Below are 22,782 nucleotides of genomic sequence, written 5' to 3' on the forward strand. Positions count from 1 at the left end.
GGGGGTGCCCCAGCACTACCTGGCTCCAGTCTAGTCCTGGCCACTGTTCCCAAATGCATGATGGAGTGAGTGCTGCTGCAGTCCCGAGCGATGTGGAGTTGTGGCTGGGTCCACCCTCTTCCCTCCCCTGCCTACAGACTGCACACTCCATGCCAGGGGAGGGAATGGGTGAGGGAAGAGGAGAGCAGGGTGACCACCTTTTCAAAATGTAAAAGTGAGACATAGAGCCTCCCCACCCCAGGGGGAGGGCAGCAGGGCAGGGAGTCCCAAGCCTACAGCGGGTAGCCTGCATCCACCCCTTCCCTGTACACAAATCTGGGGGGGCATATGCCCCCCCAGGAGTGCACACAGTGGCTGGGAGCCAGCTCCCCTGCTGCCCCCTGGACAGGTCACCTGTGCCTCCATCCCACTCCCTAGCAGGGCCCCACAGCTACGTGTTCCCACCTGGCCCTATGTACCGCCCCAGCTGGGTAGGGTCCCCAGCCACCAACCCTGCCCCATGCCCTCCCTCACTGTGGGGGCCTCAATCTGCCCCTCTCCTGCGTCACCTATGCCCCCTTCCCTCTAGCCCACACAGACTTACCTGCAGGGAGCTGGGGGAGCTGCTCTCCACTGCTGCCCACAGTGCCTGGCTGTATTGCTGGCTGCTACCCCCAGTCCCAAGCAGCGAACAGAAAACTTGGATCCCTGCAGTGATGCTGCTATGGTTTCACTGTGTTGAGGGGAATCCAGGACAACCAGGACTTGATCTTTATATTTCAGGACTGCCCCACCCAGTTAAGGATGGGTGATGATCACCCTGGGGTGGGAAGGGGACACTAAGTTCTTTCCACTTGGCCAGCAGTGACATGTGGCCATCCCCTACCTCTGCGTCTCCTCCTCAGCTTCCTGAGCCTTCTCTGTGGGGCTCACAGTCCTTTTCTCTCCCTCATGAGTGCTGCAGCACACCCCCGCCGGTGAAGCTTAGCAGCAGCTTCAAGCTCTGTCCTGGTTCTCTGCTGCCACTATACCCAAGGTCCCAGCCCCAGATGCAGCTCCCCACCCAGCTGCGCACTGCGGCTGGGGCTGGTCTTCATGGAGACTGGTCTCCATGGGCAGGCAAGGCCAGGATCACAGGATGGGATTACGGGGCAGTGACAGCACAAGGCTGGGCTGGGACAGAGCTGCAATCCACTCCCTGCACACCCCTGTCAGCAGAACCTGGGTTCATTGCAGGGGCAGATCATGTCTCTGACCCAGCCTGGGCCCTACACTGCCACCACCCTGAGACCCTGCCCCGTGGTCCCAGCCTTGCCTGCCCATCCCACTCCTGAATGCTGCTGCCTAATCCCACAAAGGGAGTTGTGGCAAGTTGTGCAGGGATGGGGAGGGTGTTGCTGACCTGGCCTGTGACAACTTACCAAAACTGCCTGTGTGGCTCTCCAGCCCCAATAATTACTCACCCCTGCCTTAATGCCTAATCCAAACAGCCTTTGTGGCAGTATGACTACTTTACTTAAGGGTGTGGTTTCTTTTAACAAGCCCTTAGCTCTAGCAGGCTATAGGTGCTTTATTGCAGTATTATTCCTCTTCTGTTGCAGGAATGAGCTGTAGTTATACTTGCATCCTGTTTGTGGCAGGGGGTTGTGCTGCTTGTGAACCAGGTTGGTAAAAATACAACTGTATGTGTATAAACAAGCCCAAAGATGCCACTACATTTGCAATCTCTCATGATACAGTAGTTCTGCAGGCTCCTGAGCACTTTATAGCTGCAATAAATACATTATTGGCTATCTAGAATGTCAAACCTTTGCATCTGATGAGCTGTAAACTTCTTTAATGTAAGGCTAGCAGAGTTGTTTTTCACTCCCAGTAACAGCATGAGTATGGCTTCAGTGGCTGTGTCCAGATAAATGTGGATATTTGATTCCCCGGGGCAACTATCAGCAGTACATCTTGTGCTGCTGCTGGTTGTCCCTGGGGAACACCCGTGCTACGTGCCCTTTGGCATGCAGCAAGTTATCTCAAGTTGGGTAGGGGGAGGCTGGGGCCAGCAACTGTGCTGACCCCAGCAGCCTTACCTGTGCGCTGGGGAAGCTGCGGCCGGGGGGGCTGGCTGGCAGCTAGAGTGTGGCTCTGGCCAGCCAGGCTCTGGTTTTGGGTGCACTGTCCTGCTTTTTTTCTGCATGGGTTTTTTTGACCCTGGGATTTCCTGGCGTCCAACCCCATCTCAACCTGCACTGCAAGGCAGCTGCATGGGAAATGCCCGAATGTGCAGTGTGGGGCCACAGATGGGTCTGTGGCACCACATACCGCATAGCTGCACTCCTCTGGACACGCCATATCAAACCCCCATGGAACCAGCAGAAAAGTTCATTAAAAGAGGGTGTTTGCTGTAATACAGTTAGTTAAGTTGCTGCAGCTTAATGAAATCCACACCACCAACAAAGGTAACTTTTAAAGTGCAAGTTCATTATAATTATGTTTTAGTGCATCCGTTAACCACCAACAATAAAAGAGTTTTTGCCTTGTAGAGTTTGTTCTTTAGAAGTTTTGTTTTTCACTTCAGAGGAGGTGTGTGTTTCAGCGCTGGGTACAGTGACACTAGTACTTATGTATGCAGTTTGTAAAGTCTTTGAGATGAAAGGAACAATGCTGACACACTTTTATATATGTATATATTATATTACACCCTCAGATCCCAAAGAGTCTTTTTTTTTTTCTCTCCAGTAGAAATCACATGAGCAAGGTTTTATCATCGTGTATTTATTTCCATTACACTTCTAGAAAATGACGTTTGCCTGGATATAAACCATGTCATCCTTTGTTGCGGGGAATCCTTATCAGTATTTGCATCGCAAATGATGGATGCTTATTATGCTAGCGTATGAGAGCCAGAAGGGAAATTGTCTAGTGCAGGGGTTCCCAAACTGGTATGCATACCCCTGGGGGTATGAAAGACCTCTCTGGGGGTATGCAGGAGAAATTGTGTAATGGTGGGTTTAACTTTCATTTTAATACAGGTTTCCCTCGCTTTATGCTGTACATGTGTTCCTGGAAAACAGTGCATAACTTGAATTCACATAAAGGGAGCCCTCTTTACACTGTAACAAACAGGGATATGTTCATGACCTTGACTGTACTGACTCCCCAGAGCCATTTCTACCACTTCTACTAGACAGTTTTGATACTTGCCAACAGCAGACAGCATGCACAAGCACAGGACTCTATCATAATGGGAATGGCAACTACAGAAACACGTGTTGCAGACAACAAGCGAGGAGCACAGATCCACACAGGAGACTATATTTTGGTCCCCCCCCACAGTGCACCGCACAAAGCAGCTGACTGTGGGCTTCCACCACACTGATTGCATAAGAGTGAATTTACCTTGCATATAATGAATTTTGGGTATAAAAAGGGTCATCCCATAACAGCAAATTCACACATATGGAACCCACATAAAGTGAGAGAAACCTGTAATAATTGGCATTTAAAGGGGTGAAAAATAAAATGCGTGCTGATGGGGTAGGAGGGCAGCTGGTAAATCTGGAAGGGGCTACATATTAAGAAAAAAGTTTGGGAACCTCTGTTCTAGTGCAATGGGGCCAGGCTTTTTGGCAGGGATGCCACAGATTAGCTCTACACCCTCCCCAAGTGCCACATTGATCCTCTTCCTATCCGGTGTGGTGCTCTGCCTTCTGCTCCCTTGCCCTGTGCTGTTTGCTCAGGCTGCTGCTCTGCTTTCTGCTCCCTTGCTTGGTCTGCTGCTGTGTTCCCTGTCCCTGTCCCCTCCCCGATCTTCTGTGCAGGGTGCCCCTCATGGCATGTATGGAGCAAGTTCCCCCACCCCAGGTCTAGCAATATTATATTGACAGTGCAGAAAAACGCACAAAGGAACCAAGAAGCATAAATAAGGTGAACTGGATTTCTTAACTGTTTTCATAGGCGATATCAGTGACACAAAAAGTTCTTAAACATGACGTGGAACTCGAAGATGAGCCTTTGGCCATACAGTTTTTCGAAGAGGCATGTGTTTAACCTGACATATGTTATGCCTAGGATGTCTCTGGAGGTTTTTATTTTATCTGGAAAAGTAAAAGAGAAGCCAAAGCAAGTTCCTCCAAACTAGTCAGGGGTTTATCGGGATGTTATCTATCAGGCAATATTAGCAAGAGCAGCAGCAGAGAATTACATGCACATACTTATTGCCGGTTGCTGAGGTCTCGGGGCCCTCAGAATCTATCCTCAGGGCTTGAACAAGTTCCAGGCTCCCCCCCCACCTTTGTTGGGGGGAGTTTGAGCTAGTTCAAGGTCTGATTTCTGTTTTCCGGCTGTTCCTCTGAAAGAGAGATCTCTTGGCCTAATTCAGTAGGGAGCGGGGAACTGACTCCTGGCCTGTGACCATTGACTGCTCTTTCCTAATTGGTCTAATTAAAAGGTATCACCTCTGCACCTTTGAGTATTTAGGCCATGGGTGATGGGTGCCTCCTGAGTCTGGGGGGGGCACCCACAGAAGCTTCCAGTGGGGACGGGCCTGATGAGCACCCGCAGACAGCACTGGCAGTGGGGACAGCCCTGTAAGGGGTGCATGTGTCCCCCTGCGACCTCTCTACTAGTTGCCTATGATTCAGGCCTTGTGACTATTCAGGGATCTGCTTTGTAGCCGTGCTGGTCTGAGAGAGGAATACAAAACTCTCAACCTCTTGGTTCAGAGGCAATACCTTTTTATAAGTAGAAAATAGCAGCAACAACAAAAAAGACTTTTCTCTGCAAGCTTTTGGGCACTCCCGCCCTTCTTCAGGCTGAGGGGAAATCAAAGATTGTGAAGGTCCCCTTAGGTAGAAAATAAAGCACATTTTGCACAGATGAACATTTTTCACTTAGACATAGGGTGCGATTACAGGCCTGCACATCTCTACTCGCTTCTCAGCCTCTCAATGGCTCAGATCAAGCGTAGTGGCTTCTTAACCTGGCAGGGGAAATACCACGTATCTGTGTCCAAGAAGGCAGTTTTCCTGAATTGCACCGCAGGAGAACAGCTCTTCTGGCGTGGGTTGGTACCTGCCGAGGCACAGTGGCTTTAAGCCCGGTTTATAGAAATGGGAGTCTCCTGCCTCGCTGGCTCCGAGGGCCACGAACGCCACATGGCCCCGGCAGCTGGCGGGGCACGGTGAGCTCCCGCAGGTGGTGGCGGTCGGCACCTTTTCGCAAGGGGTGCACTGTCACGTCGTGCACCCCCTACATACTGCCGATGCCTAGGGCTGCGCGGCTGAGGGCAAGCAAAACTCGGGGGCATCCAAATCCCCAGCCTCTGGGCTCCAGCCTGCACATAGGACACCCGATGTTTGCCAGTAGTAAGGGCCTCTTAGATTTGGAATTAGTTTTGGCTCGTTTGGCCTCAGATCCATATCATATATATATATAAATCTCTGCTCCCTGCACGCTGTCTCTCTGCCTGGGCTAATCCTTGCCCTTCAAGCCCCTCTCAATCCTGCCCCGAGGAGTCTCCCCCCATCTGCCACGAAATGTGGAATTTCCTTTCCACCCAGGACCGCTTCCCCGCCCTCCCCATCTCATCCCCTGAGGAAGGGCGCGTGTCCCCATTCAAGAGCTGTATTTATGAATTTGATTTTGCCAAAACAATCAGGTCGGATCCTCTCGACTCCCCATCCTGATGGCCTCTTCGTGCTGGTTCAGGCCCCTCTGAATCGCTGCCTTCGTGCGGGTGATTTGGCCTGGGAGCACGGGGGAGGGGACGGGGGTACCCCCCCCCCCCCGCCAGGGGCTCGCAGCCCGGCGGGGCCAGGAGGGAAGGCCTGAGGCCCACGGGGCAGCGCGGCCCGCTCGCTTCCTCCTCAGGTGCGCGTCCGTGTCCGTGCGCGTCTCGCATGTGCCCCCCGCCCATCCTGTCAGATGCGCTGAGCGGGCCGGGGAGGGCAGCTGAGGACAGGCGGCGGCGGGAGGAGGGAGGAGGAGGAGGAGGCGGGAGCAGGCCGCGCTCCTCCCCTCGTCCCCCCGCGCCCGGCGCGTCGCTGGGCCCGGCCCGGCCGCTCATTGTGCTTCGCCTCACGCCGGCCCAAGATGGCGGCGGCGCTGGAGAAGGCGACGAGCCGCTAAGTACAATAGAGGGAGGCGGAGGGGAGCGGGCGGCCCCGACCCCCGCCCGGCCCCGCCCCGGCCCCGGCCCCGGCCCCCGCCCCGCTCCCTCTAGCATGGTGCGGGGCCGCCGCCGACATGGGCGAGAGGCTGGAGCTCCGGCTGAAGTCGCCCGTGGGTGCCGAGCCGGCCGTCTACCCCTGGCCGCTGCCCGTCTACGTGAGTACCGCTGGCCTGCGCTCCCCTTCCCCCCGGGCACGAGGGGATGTTTCCCCCCCTTTCCCCCAAATCCATTGAGCATCAGACCAGGTTCCTTCCCCCCCCCCAAATCCACTGTACATCCGAACTGTGCTGCCTCCCCGATCCGGTGTGGTTTGGGGCTGGGGTCCTGCCCCTCCTGGGGGGCTTCAACTTCTGTCCCTGAACTCATCTTCTCCCCCCAACACTTAATGCGAAGTTTTCAGGTTTTCCTTGAAGAGCTGCCTAGTTATTTTTTTTGGGGGGGGGGAGGGTGGTAACCAAAAGCCAGCTGGAGACGGATGGGTACTTCTGCAACCCTGCGGGGGGTTCGTCCCTTGGCAGCTCATGTCGCCTCTGCCTGCTGGCGGCGGAGGTGTCTTCCCTGGGCGCTGGGGTTGGGGGAAGGAGGTGAACGAGTGGGGAGAGAAAGCGTCGACCCAAAGGGAGAAACCACCTCGAAATTGCTGCTGCCTGCCGTTGAGACCGTGGTGGAAAGCGAATTTGCGCGAACGCTTGTGCGTTTTGTCCGAGGAGACCGTGTTCGGTTGTCAGTTGACCGTGTTGCAGCCCTCCCTCTTGAGTTGTCGGGGGCTGCTGCTTTTTTTTGGCAAAGCGACAGACACGGCCTTTTTTTTCGGCTGAATCGGAGAGGCAGTGATGACCCCTGAAAATCATTCATTTACTTAGGCGGCTAGAAAACAGCGCGGGGATCGTTTATCCCGAGCATCAAATGTTTGTTCTCCTTTTTTATTTGCCAATCCCCAAACTTGGAGAGAAATTTTGTAGGGAGAAAATGGGGCAATAGCAAGTAGCAGTTTTAAAAACGGTTTTGGATACTGTTGCCTCTCCCTAGCGTTGTGGGGTTTGCCTGTTTGTGTCATAACACAGGGAGAACATACTGGGACTTAGTCATGTTGCTCTTTGGCAACTGGGCTATGCTTGTGTGTAGACGATTAGAAATATCTTGCCTGTTGTGGGGGCAGCAGAGGTATATTATCTCCCTCCTGCTGCTGTTGATAGTCCTGTGGTTTCCAAAATAGTCTTCGTATATATGAGTGCTTAGCATTTTTGATCGTCCTGCTCCAGAGCCGGAGCCCTCCGGCACACTCAAGTTAATGCAGCCTTTCCTGTTTGGGCAGCTCTGTCATTGTGTGCGCGCGCGCGCGCTGTGCTTAAAATTGACAGAAACTGGATGTTGTAATGGTGACCAGCTTAGTTTTCTCCTTGTAGCCTAGTATTTGTTTCTGGAAGAAGACTGCATTAAACGTAGGTTAAGCATAGTCAGGGAGCACAGATTGGGGTGGATCTATATACACACAACTTCATGTAAAAAGCTGCATTGAATGCTATTTCAGGTTGGGAGCTGTGGATATAGAAAGAGTTTATCTTGGGGAAACAAGCCATTATTTATAGATTACATGCCTATATTTGTTAAAGATGTCTGTGGGTGTAAATTTTCTCCAGTTTATCAAAATGCAGTGGGCATCAGTGTGTATCTGCATGTGTTGAGAAATGCAGCAGGATCCCAATGTCCTGTCATTAAAGTGACCTCTCTGGGTTGGATGGTTTTTTGTGTTTTTTTTTCTCCCCATAATGATACAGAAGTGAATCATTCATCTGAAGCTAATCAAAATTGTCCTGCAGCTCCGTTGAAAAGATCACGCTCCATAGCTTACACACGTACAACTGGCAGCTTTGGCCGTTGCAGCAGAGAGCTCTGAAGCTGGAGAATGCAATGTCCAAAGACCAGGATTTCTGTCTGGCCTGCTAGCATTGTACTGTATTGAACTGTAGACTCTCTTTCCCTCTTTGGCTCAGGCTCCAGTTGGCAGCAGAGTATATGTACCGTTGTGGTTTTAGAGCTCAGCTCTGTTTGACGTAAGCAGAACATTTCTTAGTTTCACCACTACACTTGCTGCTTGGTTTCTAGGAAGCAAGGTGGCATGACTTACAAAAATACCATACCTGCAACTTCTTCTTTTTTTTAGAAGCATGTTGCCTTGCATTTCCCCAGGCTTGCTATTTCCTCTCTGTCTCAGTGTCATATGATTTCTAAAGAGGGGAGGAAAGATCATTACCTGCTTATAATTTATCATGTGTGCCAAATGAATGTTGGAACAATTCTGTTTCCAGTATCAAAGGTGAACTGTTGTGGCATTGCTGTCTGATAGTACTGGTTGTTACCAAGTCCATAAAGATACCTGTGTGCAACCATTCTGTCGCTAAATCCAGATTTCATCACTAGTGTTTCTGTAATGGTGTAAAAGCCTTAGATTAGACATTTTTAGATTTAAGGGGTGACTGAATTTATGGTGTAATTTTTTTTTTTTAAGGACTGTTGTTTCTTTTATATTCATTAGGAAAACTGAAATCTCCTCAGACTGCTGAATTTCCATAATAGCTGACAAACCACTGCTTGTCATGATGTTAAAAGAACCAGGGAGGGTGATGTGAAACCTAGATTTCCTTACCAGACTAATTAAGGTCGTGGGAGGAGAGAGCATTGGTGTTACAGATATAGCCTCCCACTGGCTTACATACAAAACTGAAAGTATGACTCTTTCCCCCGCCTTCTGCCTTCCTCAAAGGAAAGGCCACAGCGTCTAATGAATACATGGTGAGCAGTTCTGTCCGTAACACCCTGTGATGAGTAAGTTGAATAGTGCATAGTGAGTAATCTCCCCTCGTGACTCAGAAAATATTTTCTGATGATGTTGATCTCTGGCTTTTTTTATGACTGCCCTGCTTAATCAGAGCCTAAGTGGGTTTACGCTTCTGCATCGCAGCTTAACTCTTTGACTCCCAAATACCTGCACCAAATTGGGCTTTCATTAAATTTTCAAGATTTGATAATGCAGGCCTTGGATTCTGCTTTGCCCCTTGTCTATCATTAAAATAAATGTCTAATTAATATAAATTCTTTAATAAATCCAGGCCCATTCTAAATAACCAGGTAAGCTTTCCTTAATAAATAAATCTACTCGCTCTTTACCATGCCAGTTGTTCAAACTATAGATTTTAGATGTGTTGGGTACTGCATAATATAGATGGTTACCCCTGCTAATATTTCAGATTATTGGTTTGAAAATGTGTCTGTCTACTAACTAGAGATGGATAAAGGTTGGGGTCTGCTTACAATCTCTCAGCTTGTTGAAATTTAAGTTGTGGGGGGGGGTTGTTCTTACTCCTTCTGGCACCTTGGTCTTTTTATGTATCTGCCTCTAGTTAATAGGTAACAGGGAAGTCTGAAACTGCCCTCTGCCCCACTGAAGTTGTTGTAAAGAGGAGTTAGGGCTAGATCCACAAAAGGACTAAAGTGCCCCATTTCAGAATTTAGATTCATGAAACCTCTGTCTCTGGCCTTAGAGCCGTAGGCACCTACGTTTTCAGTGCAGTGCTGAAGTTCTCAGAGGCAACCTGAATCTTGCCAGTACTGAGCAATAATGCATCACTTGCCACACACTTAAGTGCCATCAAGATGCAAAAGGAGATGGTTTTCTCATCCTGCCTGAGGTGTTCAATCTGCTAGGTAATTTCAGAGCATGTTGACCAGCTAGGCTCTGCACACAACATGGAAGTGGCTGTGGTTCCCTTCAAATGCAGCAGGAGGTGTGGTGATGGTGCTTCTCCTTACGCGGTAGGGTCTCCTGGTTAGAGCACTCCTCCAGGTCTTACTTGGATTCAGTTCCTGCCTGTGAGTAGGAGGATTCAAACCTCCATTTCCTACTTTCTAGGACAGTACGTTTATCGCCAGCCTACAGGCTGTCCCCAGTGTAGGGCCACTCCCTTCAATTGAAACTGCTCAAGTTTGCACTTTTACCTCCCACAGGTGTTTGTGGCCTTGTAAGGAGTAGACATTACAACATGGTTAATACATGGAACTGTCTGTAATTACCTGTAATTATGAGATGCATTTTTCTGTATGTGATTCAGGGATGGATCCTTCTCATCTCTTGAGAGTTGTATGCGGGCAAGTGGGAGTACCAGTGGGATATAGTACTCAGCCAGTATGACTATTGGTTATTTATATGCCATGGTGGTCCTTAGGACTCCGCAGACCTGGGCTCTACTTTTCAAGAAGTTGTCCAGACCAACAGAGTTATGCTCCTGATCCTTTCAGATTTTTCTTTTCATGCTCAGAGCTCCACTGTGTAATTACTAAAACTTCAATTGCCCTGATCCCACCCTCAGGATGGAAAAAGTCTTGGGGTGCCTTTGACTCAGCCTTCTATCAAGGTCAAGAATCCTCTACTATAAACCGGTGAAGCTTTAAATGTCAAAGCTAGCAGCTGCTGTGATCATGATAAATCTGGGCTGAATAATCTGAGAATAATTTGCTGCTTTGTTTTTGCATATTTGCTATCTTTCCAGTGTGCTCAGATAGCAAAAAATGTCCCATTGGTCAACTGAATGTTGTCATAGCATTGCTTGTGCAGCTGCTTGAGGGAGGCATAGATGTGTCTGTTACTACAGAGTACTCAAATGCAGGCCGAGTGATAGTAGTGACTCTGTTTGCACAGGTGGGTGAGTGCATGGCTTTTTTTTTTTGCTTTTCTTTCTAACCAAGTAGGAAGTCTAGGCTGTGACACAAATTATGTCATTTTGCCTCTAATGGAATGTGGTGTGCACTGAAAGTTGAGAGGAAGGCGTTGATCATTAAAATCGCAACCCAGAAATGAATGTCATCTTTAGAATGAAAGGTTAACTATGAGATGAATAACAACTCCTTTTTAAAAGCTTTTGCCCACACTGTGCAATGCAGCTCTACCTGGAACATAGTTTTCATATGAACCATCTTGCTTGATGGTTAGGAAACCTTGCTTGCTATAGGAGTAGATTCCCAGTTGAGCTGTGTGCAGTTGCTCAGTTTTGGTAATGGGAGTCATGGCAGGAGGGTGGTTGCTTCATGGTGCATATGGCTGACTACTAGAAGTACTCTTTATAGTAATGGTGACCCATGAAGGTGGGAAACATTAGAGCTGAGGTCATATTTGTAATGGTGGAAAAGGTTTAGAAGATCTCTGTTGTAGAAAAGACTTGGAAAGAATTACCAGTTCTGTCTCCACCTGCCACCCCCCATCCACATCCTTCTAGTGCAGTGATGCTCAACCTTTCTGCCCCCTGGGCTGGATGAGTGGCAAGGGGCCCATCTGCAGGCTGGATCCTTTTCAGGATTGGTCCTTGTGTTGCCCTGTCCTGGCCCTGCATAGCTGATATAGCTTGCAAGGCCATGCTATCTAGCCTGCAGCATTTTCTGTGGGTCTGGAAATTTGGCAGCAGGGGAGTGGCAATTAATACTCCCACCACTCCCCACCACCAGTTTTTTGTACCGAGTGGGTTAGATGACGTGGGTTAGATGACATGGCTCCATGGGCCGGGGGTTGAACATCCCTGTTTTAGTGACTCAACACTAGGAGTTGAAGAGTATAAATCTGAGTAATATGTGATTTGAAGATTTGTCCAGGCTTTTTAGATAGTAGACATAACAAAAATGAGCTCAAGGAAAAGGCAAAATGAGCATCACAACACAACTTGACAGTCTTTCTCTGCTCTGAAACACAAAATGAAACTGCAGTATGTTCACGGTGAGGTTTTTCATTGTTGTTGCTGGAGATTGCATCCGTATAACTTCTTATACCCTGTGGAGTGTTGCAGAAGACAAATTTGTCTTCTGTGTTTAGGCTTTTGTCAAATATAAACATTTAATTATTACCCATGGTAAATTATTTGGCTTTTAGTGTGACTGGGTTAAGAGTTGTAACCCAATGTAAAACAGCAGTCCTACTTAGCAAAAGTAATATGAGCAGGTAATGAAGGAGGATCTAGAAGAAAGTATCTTTTTAGGAAAATAAAATAATTTATTCCATAATTCAGTGTTTGTCTTTATATTTGAGTAATGTGAGAGGCAAATAATGTGAAACAGAAGTGGCTGTTAAAGACTCCATGATTGTTTTTCAAGCAGTGGGAGTTAATGCCTTATCCCGGCCAAAATTCCACTCTTGGCAGTTATCTACCCCGAACTTACCTTGCGTTTCAGCTGGCCTGAGATTCCTGAGCTATTTGTGCAGTCAAAGGTCTCGGAGAGCTGTGCGTAATTGGTGCCCCCACCTGCGACTACAACCCATTTCCTTCCTGGCAGTCCAGAGGCTTATGGAAAAGGTTATCTTTTCACGTACTAGCCACCTGGATGAGTTGTGTTTCTCTTGGGGGTTCATGCAAGGTGTCTTAGCCTTTGGTGTGCAGGATTTATGGGTAATCTAAAATCATTTTTCTCCCCAGGCATCCATACTTCTCTTCTTTCACTTTTCTTCTTTCTTTTTCTCTGTTCATCACTCCTTTTTCTTGTTGTTTTTTTGAGTTAACCTTTTCGCTTAAAAACTCCCTTTCAAGTGTTAATATACTGGATCAGTTGTGTGTTACATAACCCAGTTGTCCATTGTATTAGTGATAGGTTTTTTTTTTTTTTATCATCACCTTGGTAGTCTCGATCACTTTAACTGTTGCTTACTGTTAACTTCTTCTAACAAAAGGTGCCAGAGTGAGGAACGTAGGGGGAGGGAAGAAGTTCAGGCTAGTCTATGAATATACTGAATCCTAACTAAATGCAAAACAAAAGTAAATAACGTAAAAGAAAGTTTAAAAAAAGAAGAAGGTCTATTTAATTGCCACATAACTTTTAATTCTGTAGCTGTTAGTCTTCAATGAGGAGCTCATTTACAAATTTAGTAGAAACTGATGTATTTGTATCAATGTGTTAATCTTGATGAGGGATACCTAGAACTCTACAATAGTAGCATAGGTTAGAATTAATGAGCAGGCTCTATTTTTAGACTAGGAAGAAGCCGTCTGTTTTACAACAGGAAATATAATTTATAACTTTGCAGATATGATCAGAACTATGAATAACAAAGACCAACGATGCTTCTGCTTTTCAGTCTTAAATTCTTCTTCCTTGGTTTCAAAAGTAAATGAGTACATTCAAAGGAGCGACATGCAAAGACAGTTCTAGTGTCAAATTAGGAATCTGGGGAGCTAATGAAGACAGTTAAACATTGGAAGTCTAGATAATCTGGGAAATAAAGAGAATAATTTAGGAAGGTTTTTAGAATAACTTTATTTTTTGTTTTGCTTCCCCTTCCCCACCCCCACTTAAAGTTAAATATGACAGTTCTTACAACATGTTAAGGAAGCTTTATGAAAGATTGCCATTATTAGGAGGGATCCTGACTTTCTCTGTTTAAAAATTGCATATTCTCTGATTAAAAACCCCAAGTCTCTGATTAAATTGAAAGGCTACTATATATAGGTATCAGTTGACACAATGTTTTATTGATACATTTACAGTTTTAAAGCAATTTGGATGCTTCAGTCACTGTAATAAAATACATTCTAAATACCTATATATGTTGGCATTTGATTTTGGGGTTTTTCATCATGGAAAATCAGAGCTCCTGCTCCCCCCACTCTGTCCAACTGTGGTTTTTTCTCTGTTAGAAGGGAAAACGGAAGTGGGAAATGGAAAACCTGGGTCCCTGATTGTTAATAACCCTCCTGCAGCCTCACTGGCAAGTATACACGGCCTAGTGGTACCACCTTGTCATGTAACCCTGTCTAATGCAAGGTGTGGATATACAGTAGCAGTGTGAAATCCTAACCACTCTGAAGTTGATGCGAGTTTACAGTCAATCGATTTCAACATTTCTTAGTCTGTTTAGTGGACATTTGATATACTTGGCCATTAATTTAATTTTGCCTTTAAATGAGAGGTATACCTTCTGATATTGCATAACTATCATTATAATTTTTGCCAGCCTTTAGATTGTCTTTGAAATCTTTAGAATTTTCTCATTTGAAATTCTGCATGCCTCCTTTTCAGAGTGCATCATGGGTGTTGCCTGTTTTACTGGTCTGTAATTCAGCAAGTATTACTACAAGCCCCTTGAACAACTGGTTGGACTGGATGACCTTCCGAGTTCCCTACCAACTCTGTTTTTTCCATGACTGAGTTAAAATGCATTGGGAAAATTTTAAGTTATTCAATCAGCAGCTCAAAAATCACCACTGGGAAAATTTAATCTTGTTGTTGATTTAAGCTGTAGGACAGTAGCACTCAGCTTTTGGCCATGTGTGCCAGATGACTGGCGCAGGGCTAGTCTGGGCTAGATCAGACCCTGCCTGCTGGGATTAGCCCCCTGGGGCCCTGGACCACTTTTGCCTGCTGGGATCAGATCCTGGGGGCCCGTGCCACCTCCAAGTCGCCCAGTACTGTCCTGCACCCCTGATCTAGTAGGTAGGGCCATGGTTTCATGGGGTTCCCCTCGTGTAGGACATTTTCGTTGTGTCCAGAACTATGTAGTAAGTCAGAAGCCTTTCTGGATCTACTTCCCTCTTGGATTGAATAGGAATAAAAACCCTTGTCAAAATTTTAAGAGAGCTGCTTAAGATCCCAAACTTGATAACAGAATAAATAGGCAGAAAAATGGCTTGCGAGAAACTGATGTGAAAATAATTTCCTCCGGTTGTTGAAAGAAATCTGCACAGGCTAACAAGGTTTAAAATAAATGAAACAGTTTTGTGCCTCCTTAAACTTTTTTTTTTTTTTATGTTCTTCCGTATCGTGACATATGCAAATCCAAATGGCCCTTGTGACTCTTTCAGTGGAGTGGGACAGAATTCAAATGTTTAATGGTTATTTCAAATTAAGTCAGCAAAGGGCTTAATCTGTTGGGAATTCTTCGTCACAAAATGACTGAATGCAGTGAAATGCATTTGGTAGGCAAATTCTGTGAACCCAATATGCAGTTCTGGAGCTCATTAATATTAAACACAGAGTTCTTTTATGACTAATCATTTAGGTTCCTTTTACTATCATCTTAGAAGTTGGAAAGGCAGACACATTTTTCTCCCAATTTTATCTTTTTATGATCCCTTCCTTTACCCCTTTTCCTAATGGAATTTCAAATGAAAGTATTTTTAATTGATGTTCAAGAATTTAGTTCAGTTTTTGGCAAAGTATTTGTCAGAGAGAACGTGCAGAGGATTGCTGCTATGTAGCTCTTACGTAAAGTTTAAGTTTTTTTTGGCAGTGAGAAATATCTTGCAGATATGGGCATTCGTTACAGTGGGAGATGGGGCTGTTTTGGTCTGACTGAACTCTGCTCCCAGGTGACTTAAGTGAAATCAGAGAAATTATTCTTATACTAGAACAAGATCATCCACAAAGGCTTGCGCTTGCTTGACAGTAGGCTTGTCCACACCCATGTACAGACACACACACAACCATTTTGACATTTTCTGTATAGCAGCAGCTTGTTCCTCTCCCACTAGCTTTTCCTCCCCCTGTGGTTTTGTTGTGGATGCATTTTTACAGGTGTAAGCTTGTTCCTATACTGTAAGGGGAACAATTTGCTATAAAGCACTTTAATACTAATGTAATTGACTTTGTTGTGGCTGATCTCAGATATAACAAATTTAGTTTTAATCCTTGCCCATTCCCCCATTAGTCAAATAGTTCCATATGGCAATCTTTTTCATAGGACCGGCCTACACCAGTTTTAATTTACGACTTAGTATCACACTGATGCAGGTTTTTCGTGTAGATGTGGCTCCAGTCATGCTCTTTCATAAGGTGGATCATATTTTTGTCTCTGTTGCCCTTTACGTTTATTGTCATGCAAACCAGCTTCCTTTTCAGGTAATGTCCCCATGGCAAATAAAACAGCTGTTTATGTGGAAAAGTAAAAGCATTCAATACACTTAAAATATTTTAATGGATCTTAGTAGTTGGAAACGAGGAGAAGGCAATGGCAGGTGGATAGCCAGTTTGCAGATCTCTAGGAAGTTCTGTATCATTTCTACACAGAATATCTATGCTTCCCATATTGTCCCCCAGTTAGTATCGGGTAGGCTGGATCTTGGCCTCCAATTCCTGTGTTCTTGTACAGGAAGGTGCAGTGCGCTCCAGGTTTTTGTGGTGTCTTTTGCTCAGTTGCATAGCATTCAGAAGTGCTCAGAACTCTGATTAGATGCCTTCCTGATTTATTGCTTTGCCATATGAAAGTTGGAGCTGTTGCTCCCTGTTTTTGGTAAAGAGAATGTGTGCATTGCCTGCAGGCAGGAGCCTAGGGGTTTGCTTGCTTTATTTTTTTGCTTTGTATTTGTCCTTGGCATAAAGAAACAACCATCTTCTGTTGTAACACTCTGTTGTGACACAGATCTGTGTTTCATTTGCTTTAATGGAAAGGTAAATTACACCGGTTACTCCTGGAAAAAGCCGGGGATGTTAATATGCTTAGTCCTAAAAATTAAATGTTGTATGGAGAGAAGTTTGATATTCTCTTCCCTCTTACTGAAAGGTCCGGAGGCATTTGAGCACGAGCTATTCCTTGGCTCACCAATTCTAGCTGGTATTCCTGTGTAGGGCCCTAAAACCTAAAAAAAGGCACTTAAAGCAGCTGGCTAGAATAGGGAATTTGTGGAAGTAATGGAATAAAGTGAAAAATCCAAAGTATTTTTTTTCCCCTTCTTTCCTGTAACAGCTGTAAATGCCCTTCACATTAGTTTCAGCCTTTCACAGAATCTTGTGCACGCCACAGTTTGTCAGGCACATGCCCAGAATATCTGTCTTCAAGCAAAGATTTTACCTGCGTGTCTTCCTAGGCAGGCTGAACAAATAGACTAAGAGTGTGTGTGTCCTTGGTCACCTTATTAGGGCTGCTCTGTCATGCAGAATGTAGCAAGTTTCTCTCTCTGTTGTTCAGGGCAGCTGTCACTTGGGGTAGCTCTATATCACTTCTATATATAAATGCTTACCTTCTGAACACAAGCAGAGGAAATCCTGTGGTTGTTCTAAAGAGATATTTGACCTACTAGTCGGTTTGTAACCTTGGGAAAATGATCTGTTTTGCCTTGTTTCACTTTTGTGATTTGCTGGCTAAGCATCCTTGTTTGTTGGAGAAAAGGCCACCCTGGGATCTGTGCTGTGTTTTAAAACTTTAGGGGTAGTGGCCTTTCTGGCACTTACCTGGTTTTTGTAGGCTCATGATCACTTAACACTTGCAGATTGGCCTGTTGCATTAAAAAAACCCAAACCCTTTATCAAAGCATGCCAGCTGCCCAGGGATGGAAACTGAGCCTCTCTCAACAGATTAGGCAATGGCCAAAAAAATGGTTGCAAAAGAGAGGCCCTCTAAACAATATTTTTATCAGTTTGTCTTAATCAACACTTCTTCTAAGCCTGTTGGCTCATCCACTGGCAGTAAGTGTTTGTGGGAGACTTCTTCCTGACCTGCAAATACCTGCTCATAGTTGGTTTGCAAGTATGCAAACTGGCTTTGGCATCTTCTCTTGCAGGATTTTGAATTAGGTTTTGGTCACCTATTTTGTGGTGGGGAGGAAGTATGGATTTAGTGTGGAATGAATTATTTGGATTTGGGGGAAGTCACTGAATCAGGGGGCAAGGGAGGCTGCAGGGGGAAGAAGTAGGAAGGGCAGAGGGTAAGGATGCCACCAGACACCCCCCCCCCCCCAGCCACTGCTTTCCCTGCTGTAGCTTTGCGGTGGGGAGGGGGATTCGGAACAACCCTCCAGTACTTAAATTCTATACCTTGAAAATTATAACAACTTTATAAATTTTCCATATATAAAATCTACTTATGGGGGGTTGTCTTGTATTCAAGTCAGTATGGTATTTAGTTCATCAGTTAGGAAGAGCGCTAGAATGTGGTTTCTCACTTCAGGCCTTGCCACCTATGCGCTTTAATTGAAGGTGTTTTACTTCTCACTTTGCACGCTGCTTTCTCGGTCAAGTTCACAAATTCAAGCAATAGCTTTAATATGCAGCTTACAGTAAGATCCTTCTTCTTATGAAGTAACTTGCGTCTTGCAAACATTTATGTCTGGGATGTCACAGTGGGCCCCAGACCTATTTCCAGGTAGCACATTTAACATTTAATAAGGGAATGTTACTTTAAGGAGAGCTAAAGTATTTTTTTTTTTTTTTTAAAAAGAGGACAAATTAGGTTGTATTGCATTTTGCATTCAGTATTGCAACACTGGCCTTCATAACTGGTTAAGTTGCAGCAAAAATGTTGTTACAAACTGTCATGCTGACATTCTTACTTGATACTGTAGAATTGTTTCTAAAGACAAATTCAGCTTTTGTTGGAAATTGATGTTTTATTAAAATTGTATAGATAATACACCATGGTGATGGCCTTTAGCTGGACTCTCTGTGCCTGTGCAGCGTTTTATAAAATGAGGCCCCATTCTGTATGTTTTAAATCCCACCCATGCTCTTTGTAGAGAGCCTTAAAACGTTTCAAGATTCAGTCTTAATAAAAAATATGTGTAACTTCTTTCTTTGGATACCCAATTCTGTGGTAAATCATTGGGGTTTTCTCTCACTCTTTCTTTTTTTCTTGGGTCACAGTATGAAGTGCAGAGACAGAGAAGAAAATAAAGGAAACAGTCTGGGCACAGCTGTTTGTAGAGTGTAGATTCTTGCACTCACACTCACACACACTGCAAAGCACTTTTTAAAAAAGGCTTTCGGATAAATCAGTAGAGGCTAATTTTCCCCTTCGGGATCTCTGTGGGGGGTGATTCCTGTTAGTCATCAGGAGCTATATAAGCATGCCACAGACAAAATTTGTCTTGATGGTTTCCATGGAATAATGCACCGGTTCTCAACCTTTTTTAGATTCAAGGCACCCCTCAGAAAATGTCAACTCTTCATTTTCACTCTCTCTCTTTTTTTTTTTTTTTTTTTTTTTTTTTTGGATAACAGAAAAATAGTGGAGCAATTCTTCTGTTGCCAAGAACTCAAAAAGGCTGCAACAGGTCAGAATGTTTTTAACACTTTGGATTTTTATTTTCAATTTCTGGGTTTGTCCTGTGAACCTTGTTTGCACATCTATTGGTATTAACTTTTTACAGCACCCTGTGGCACCCCTGAAAGGAGCTCAAGGCACCATAGAGTGCCCCGGTACCATGGCTTAGAATAATTGGAATAGTGCATGTCTTTTAAACAAAATAACTTCTGTTTTGTATGGATGCACTTCTTTGGCACGAGCCGAACTCCTCCAGGGTTGAGTTCTTGCTGTTTTCAGGTGTGAAGAACAGGCTACAAGAAAAAGATTTAATGGTAGCGTATTAATCCCTAACAGATTAATATGACATGTTAAATTACATGCTGTATAAACGTGTACATGGATTAATTGATCCTTGATAGGATAATTTGGAGATTTGAATCTAGGCTATCTTTAAGACCTGGCAAGCAAAATAATATTAATTAATTTACAAATAGAATTAGATATAAATCCTACAAGACTGCCCACTTCAAGTTGGCTAAATAATGCCTACTTTTACATATCAATCTTCAACAATAGACCTTGAAGAACCTCGTGAAAGGTCTGTTTGATAACCATCTTCCTTATACAGATGGGGAGATAGAGGAACAGGAGGGAAGTGACTTTGCAAAATCACAAAGCAGGTTAGTGTTAAAACTGGGAATAGAACCAAAAGTTTGAGTCCCAAGCTTGGGGCCAGGCCTACTCTACCAGTTGGATTAAGTGTGATCTTGCGTTATTAAGTCCATGAAAGTCTAATAATGTGTCTATTCTTTCATAACATGCTATCATCTTACCTTTAAAACTAAGTCTAAAACAATAGTGAGGAAGAGGAGAATCAACCCACCTTTTGTAGGAGTATGAACAGATTTTTAGGGACTAGAAGAAGATGGAACAGGGCCTGGCTTAGGTGCCCAAGTGTATATGCACATGCTTTCTGTGCAGTTTTTCTAATTTTATTTTTTTAACAGTTTGATGGTACGCAAATTTAGCTAGATGATGAAGAAACCTCATTTCAAGTTCTTGGTGGAGGGAGGCAGGATTTGGACTTATTCTAGCTATAACTGGTAACACAATTAGGTTAAATACTAGTTATGTCAATAGCATTGAGCATTCCCAAGAATTGATATCATGAACCACAATTTAAATTTTTTTTTTTTAATATTAAAGAGATTTCCCATCATATTGAATGGCATTCATCCATATAGCCCCAAGGATTCCAAATGCCTCTCAAACTACATACATACAGTTTCACAACAGAAGTGCAACAGGCAGCTTGGGGAAGGAAAACTTGGATGGGGAAGAAAACTTGGACTTAAGGCACGGGTGACTGGAACACTTGACTGTCACCAGAAGTGCTCTGAGATCTCTTAATTCTGTACGGCGTAGACAGGATTTCTGTGTTTCTTAAGACTCATCCATAAATCATCTCTGCAGTCTATAGCATGATAATCTTACAGACAATACTTATACCAGAAACACTTTGCGGTCATGTATACTCTGAAAGCAGTTGTAATGTGAATACAGTTTAAATTGTGTTCTGTGGAGATGGAACAAGTGATCAGTAAGAATGAACCAAGAAATAATGGTAAATGCAGAGCTATATTGGTATTATATCTCCCAGGGGCGGGCAAAATACAGCACTTTCATCTGGCCTGCGGCACCCACCAACTAACTGTATCCTGTCCAACCCTTCTGTCCAGTAGGGTGGGAGCAAGGTGCTCGCATATATACCGCCCCCTGCAATATACCCTATTGCCTCAAACCCACCCTTGTGGGCACAAGGGCATGGCCTGGTCAACACACAGCTTCCAGTCAGGGCTGCTTGACTTCCCTGGCATCCTGCTCACTTGAGTCGGCAGGTAGAGAAGCGACGGGGCAGGGGCAGAGCTGCGGCTGGGTGGGAGCGCGGAGTGGGGAGCTGGGGTTGGCAGCAGTTGGAGGCAGTGGCAGCGTGGAGCTCGGGTGGGGGGTATGGGGAGCACCACACGCTCCACCCATTGTGCACAGCCCTGGCAGGCAGTGACAGTGGCGGCAGCAGCAGGCAGGGGTGCTGGTGCCCAGTGGTGCATAGCTCTGGCCAGCGCTGCACATTGCACCAAGGAGAGCAACCCCTGCTGGGCCTTCTTCATCACTAGCACTCTCCGCCACACACACGCAGCCCTTGCACTCGCATGCCACAGGAGAGAAGCGATAGAGACGGCCTGGTGGGGGTTGTACTCTTTGCTGCAATGTGTGGTACTTGTGGGAGCCATGTGCTGCTGGGCACCAGTGCCTGGGCTGGACACAAGTGCTCCAAGCACCCCTGCCTCCTCCTGCTGCACCATGGGGGGTGGGGGGAACCAGAGGAGGGGTCCTCACAACCCTCCCCTCCCCCCTGAATACACACCCACCCACAACTATACCTGCACCCAACCACCCACCCCACAATATACAAGACTAAGAATTTATTTTTGAGTTGTTATACAAACAAAAATCATTACAAAAATATTGTTTGCATTAAAATTTAAAATATGTTATGGTAGGTGTTAGACTTCTATTGTATGATCTGTCTGGTTGTTTTTTCCTTCTGGTTCTGTGATGGGAACCATGTCTCTCCCCCCCCCGCCAAGAAAAAAAAAAAAAAAGTATTTCCAGGGCTCACGGGGAGGAACTTTCTGGTGGCAAAGTTCAGGGGGTTGGTGCAGGTAGGACTTCTGGTCCCAAGACAGCAACCAGGGGGTAGGGCAGCTGTCAAAGGGCGGGGCTACCCATGCAGCCCTCAAAAGCTCACCAAACCTCATTAAGTGGCCCTCGACCTGAAATAATTGCCCATCCCTAATCTATACAGTGCAGCTATGTCAGTTTGGGATCACACCTCTACCAGCAGTCTTATTGGTGGGGAAACTAGTGTAGAATAGCTTCAGCCAAACTTTTGGAAAGATGACGGGCTGGGCTGATGTTGCTGCAAGCTGAACTTGTGGTTTTGGGGAGTTTATTTCAAAAGTAAAGATTGGGCTTCTGCAAGGCTCACGGGGTGGCTGCATAATCCAGACAAGATGCCTGATGCTGATTGAAGGTGGTTACTCTTGTAAGAAGAACCAGTTTAGCTTTAATATATATATAGACTGATCTTCAAAGGATGTGAAATAGTGCTCAAGCTCTACCTTACTTTTATGATTAAAGCATGAAAGGTTGGGGAAGGGCTTTTTTTTTTTCTTTCTCTTAAATTTTACCTTTTAGAAACACTGGGATGTCAGCTCTGGGTTGGAGGAGAACTTGTTGATCTGGCAGCTGGCATATACAAGGGTTTTACCATATAGTTAAATACCTTGCCATGTGCAAACTCTGATTCCAGTCCATGAGAGCTTTTTCAGATGGGCTATCCTAGGTAATATTGACAAAACTGAAAATCTTCTCAGATCCTGGGGTGCGGTGGCAGAGTGGTTGGTGAAAAGTCTCTTTCTGTGGCTCTAGATCAGTGGTTTCATAGTTTATAGTTTCTAGGGTTGGAAGGGACCTGAGTAGATCATCTAGTCCAACCCCCTGCCATGGCAGGAAAGTGTACTGGGGTCAAACGACCCCAGCAAGGTGTTCATCTAACCTCCTCTTAAAGACCCCCAGGGTAGGGGCCAGC

The 22,782-nt window shown here is 45.5% G+C and overlaps 1 protein-coding gene and 1 long non-coding RNA gene across 7 annotated transcripts in view; one reads left to right on the top strand and one right to left on the bottom strand.

The window, feature by feature from the left end:
• Positions 1-3,338: 3,338 nt before the first annotated feature.
• Positions 3,339-9,712, bottom strand: LOC109324928. Its single transcript, XR_002105044.1, has 3 exons — positions 9,701-9,712; positions 8,108-8,115; positions 3,339-3,456 (listed from the first exon to the last, which is right to left on the bottom strand). It is a non-coding gene; the product is annotated as an uncharacterized LOC109324928 (long non-coding RNA).
• Positions 6,028-22,782, top strand: part of DOT1L (DOT1 like histone lysine methyltransferase) — a 91,289-nt gene continuing 74,534 nt past the window's right edge. For 2 of the 6 annotated variants that reach the window (XM_019557049.1, XM_019557046.1), the window contains exon 1: positions 6,029-6,297. In XM_019557049.1, the coding sequence (XP_019412594.1) occupies positions 6,217-6,297 (81 nt within the window). In that variant the 5' untranslated portion in view covers positions 6,029-6,216. Of the gene's footprint in view, positions 6,298-22,782 lie in introns of all 6 variants that reach the window. The other 4 variants (XM_019557045.1, XM_019557044.1, XM_019557050.1 and 1 more) reach the window with 3 other exon arrangements.

The sequence above is a fragment of the Crocodylus porosus genome, unplaced genomic scaffold, assembly GCF_001723895.1.
Source record: "Crocodylus porosus isolate Cpor-Errol unplaced genomic scaffold, CroPor_comp1, whole genome shotgun sequence".
Classification (NCBI taxonomy): domain Eukaryota; kingdom Metazoa; phylum Chordata; order Crocodylia; family Crocodylidae; genus Crocodylus; species Crocodylus porosus.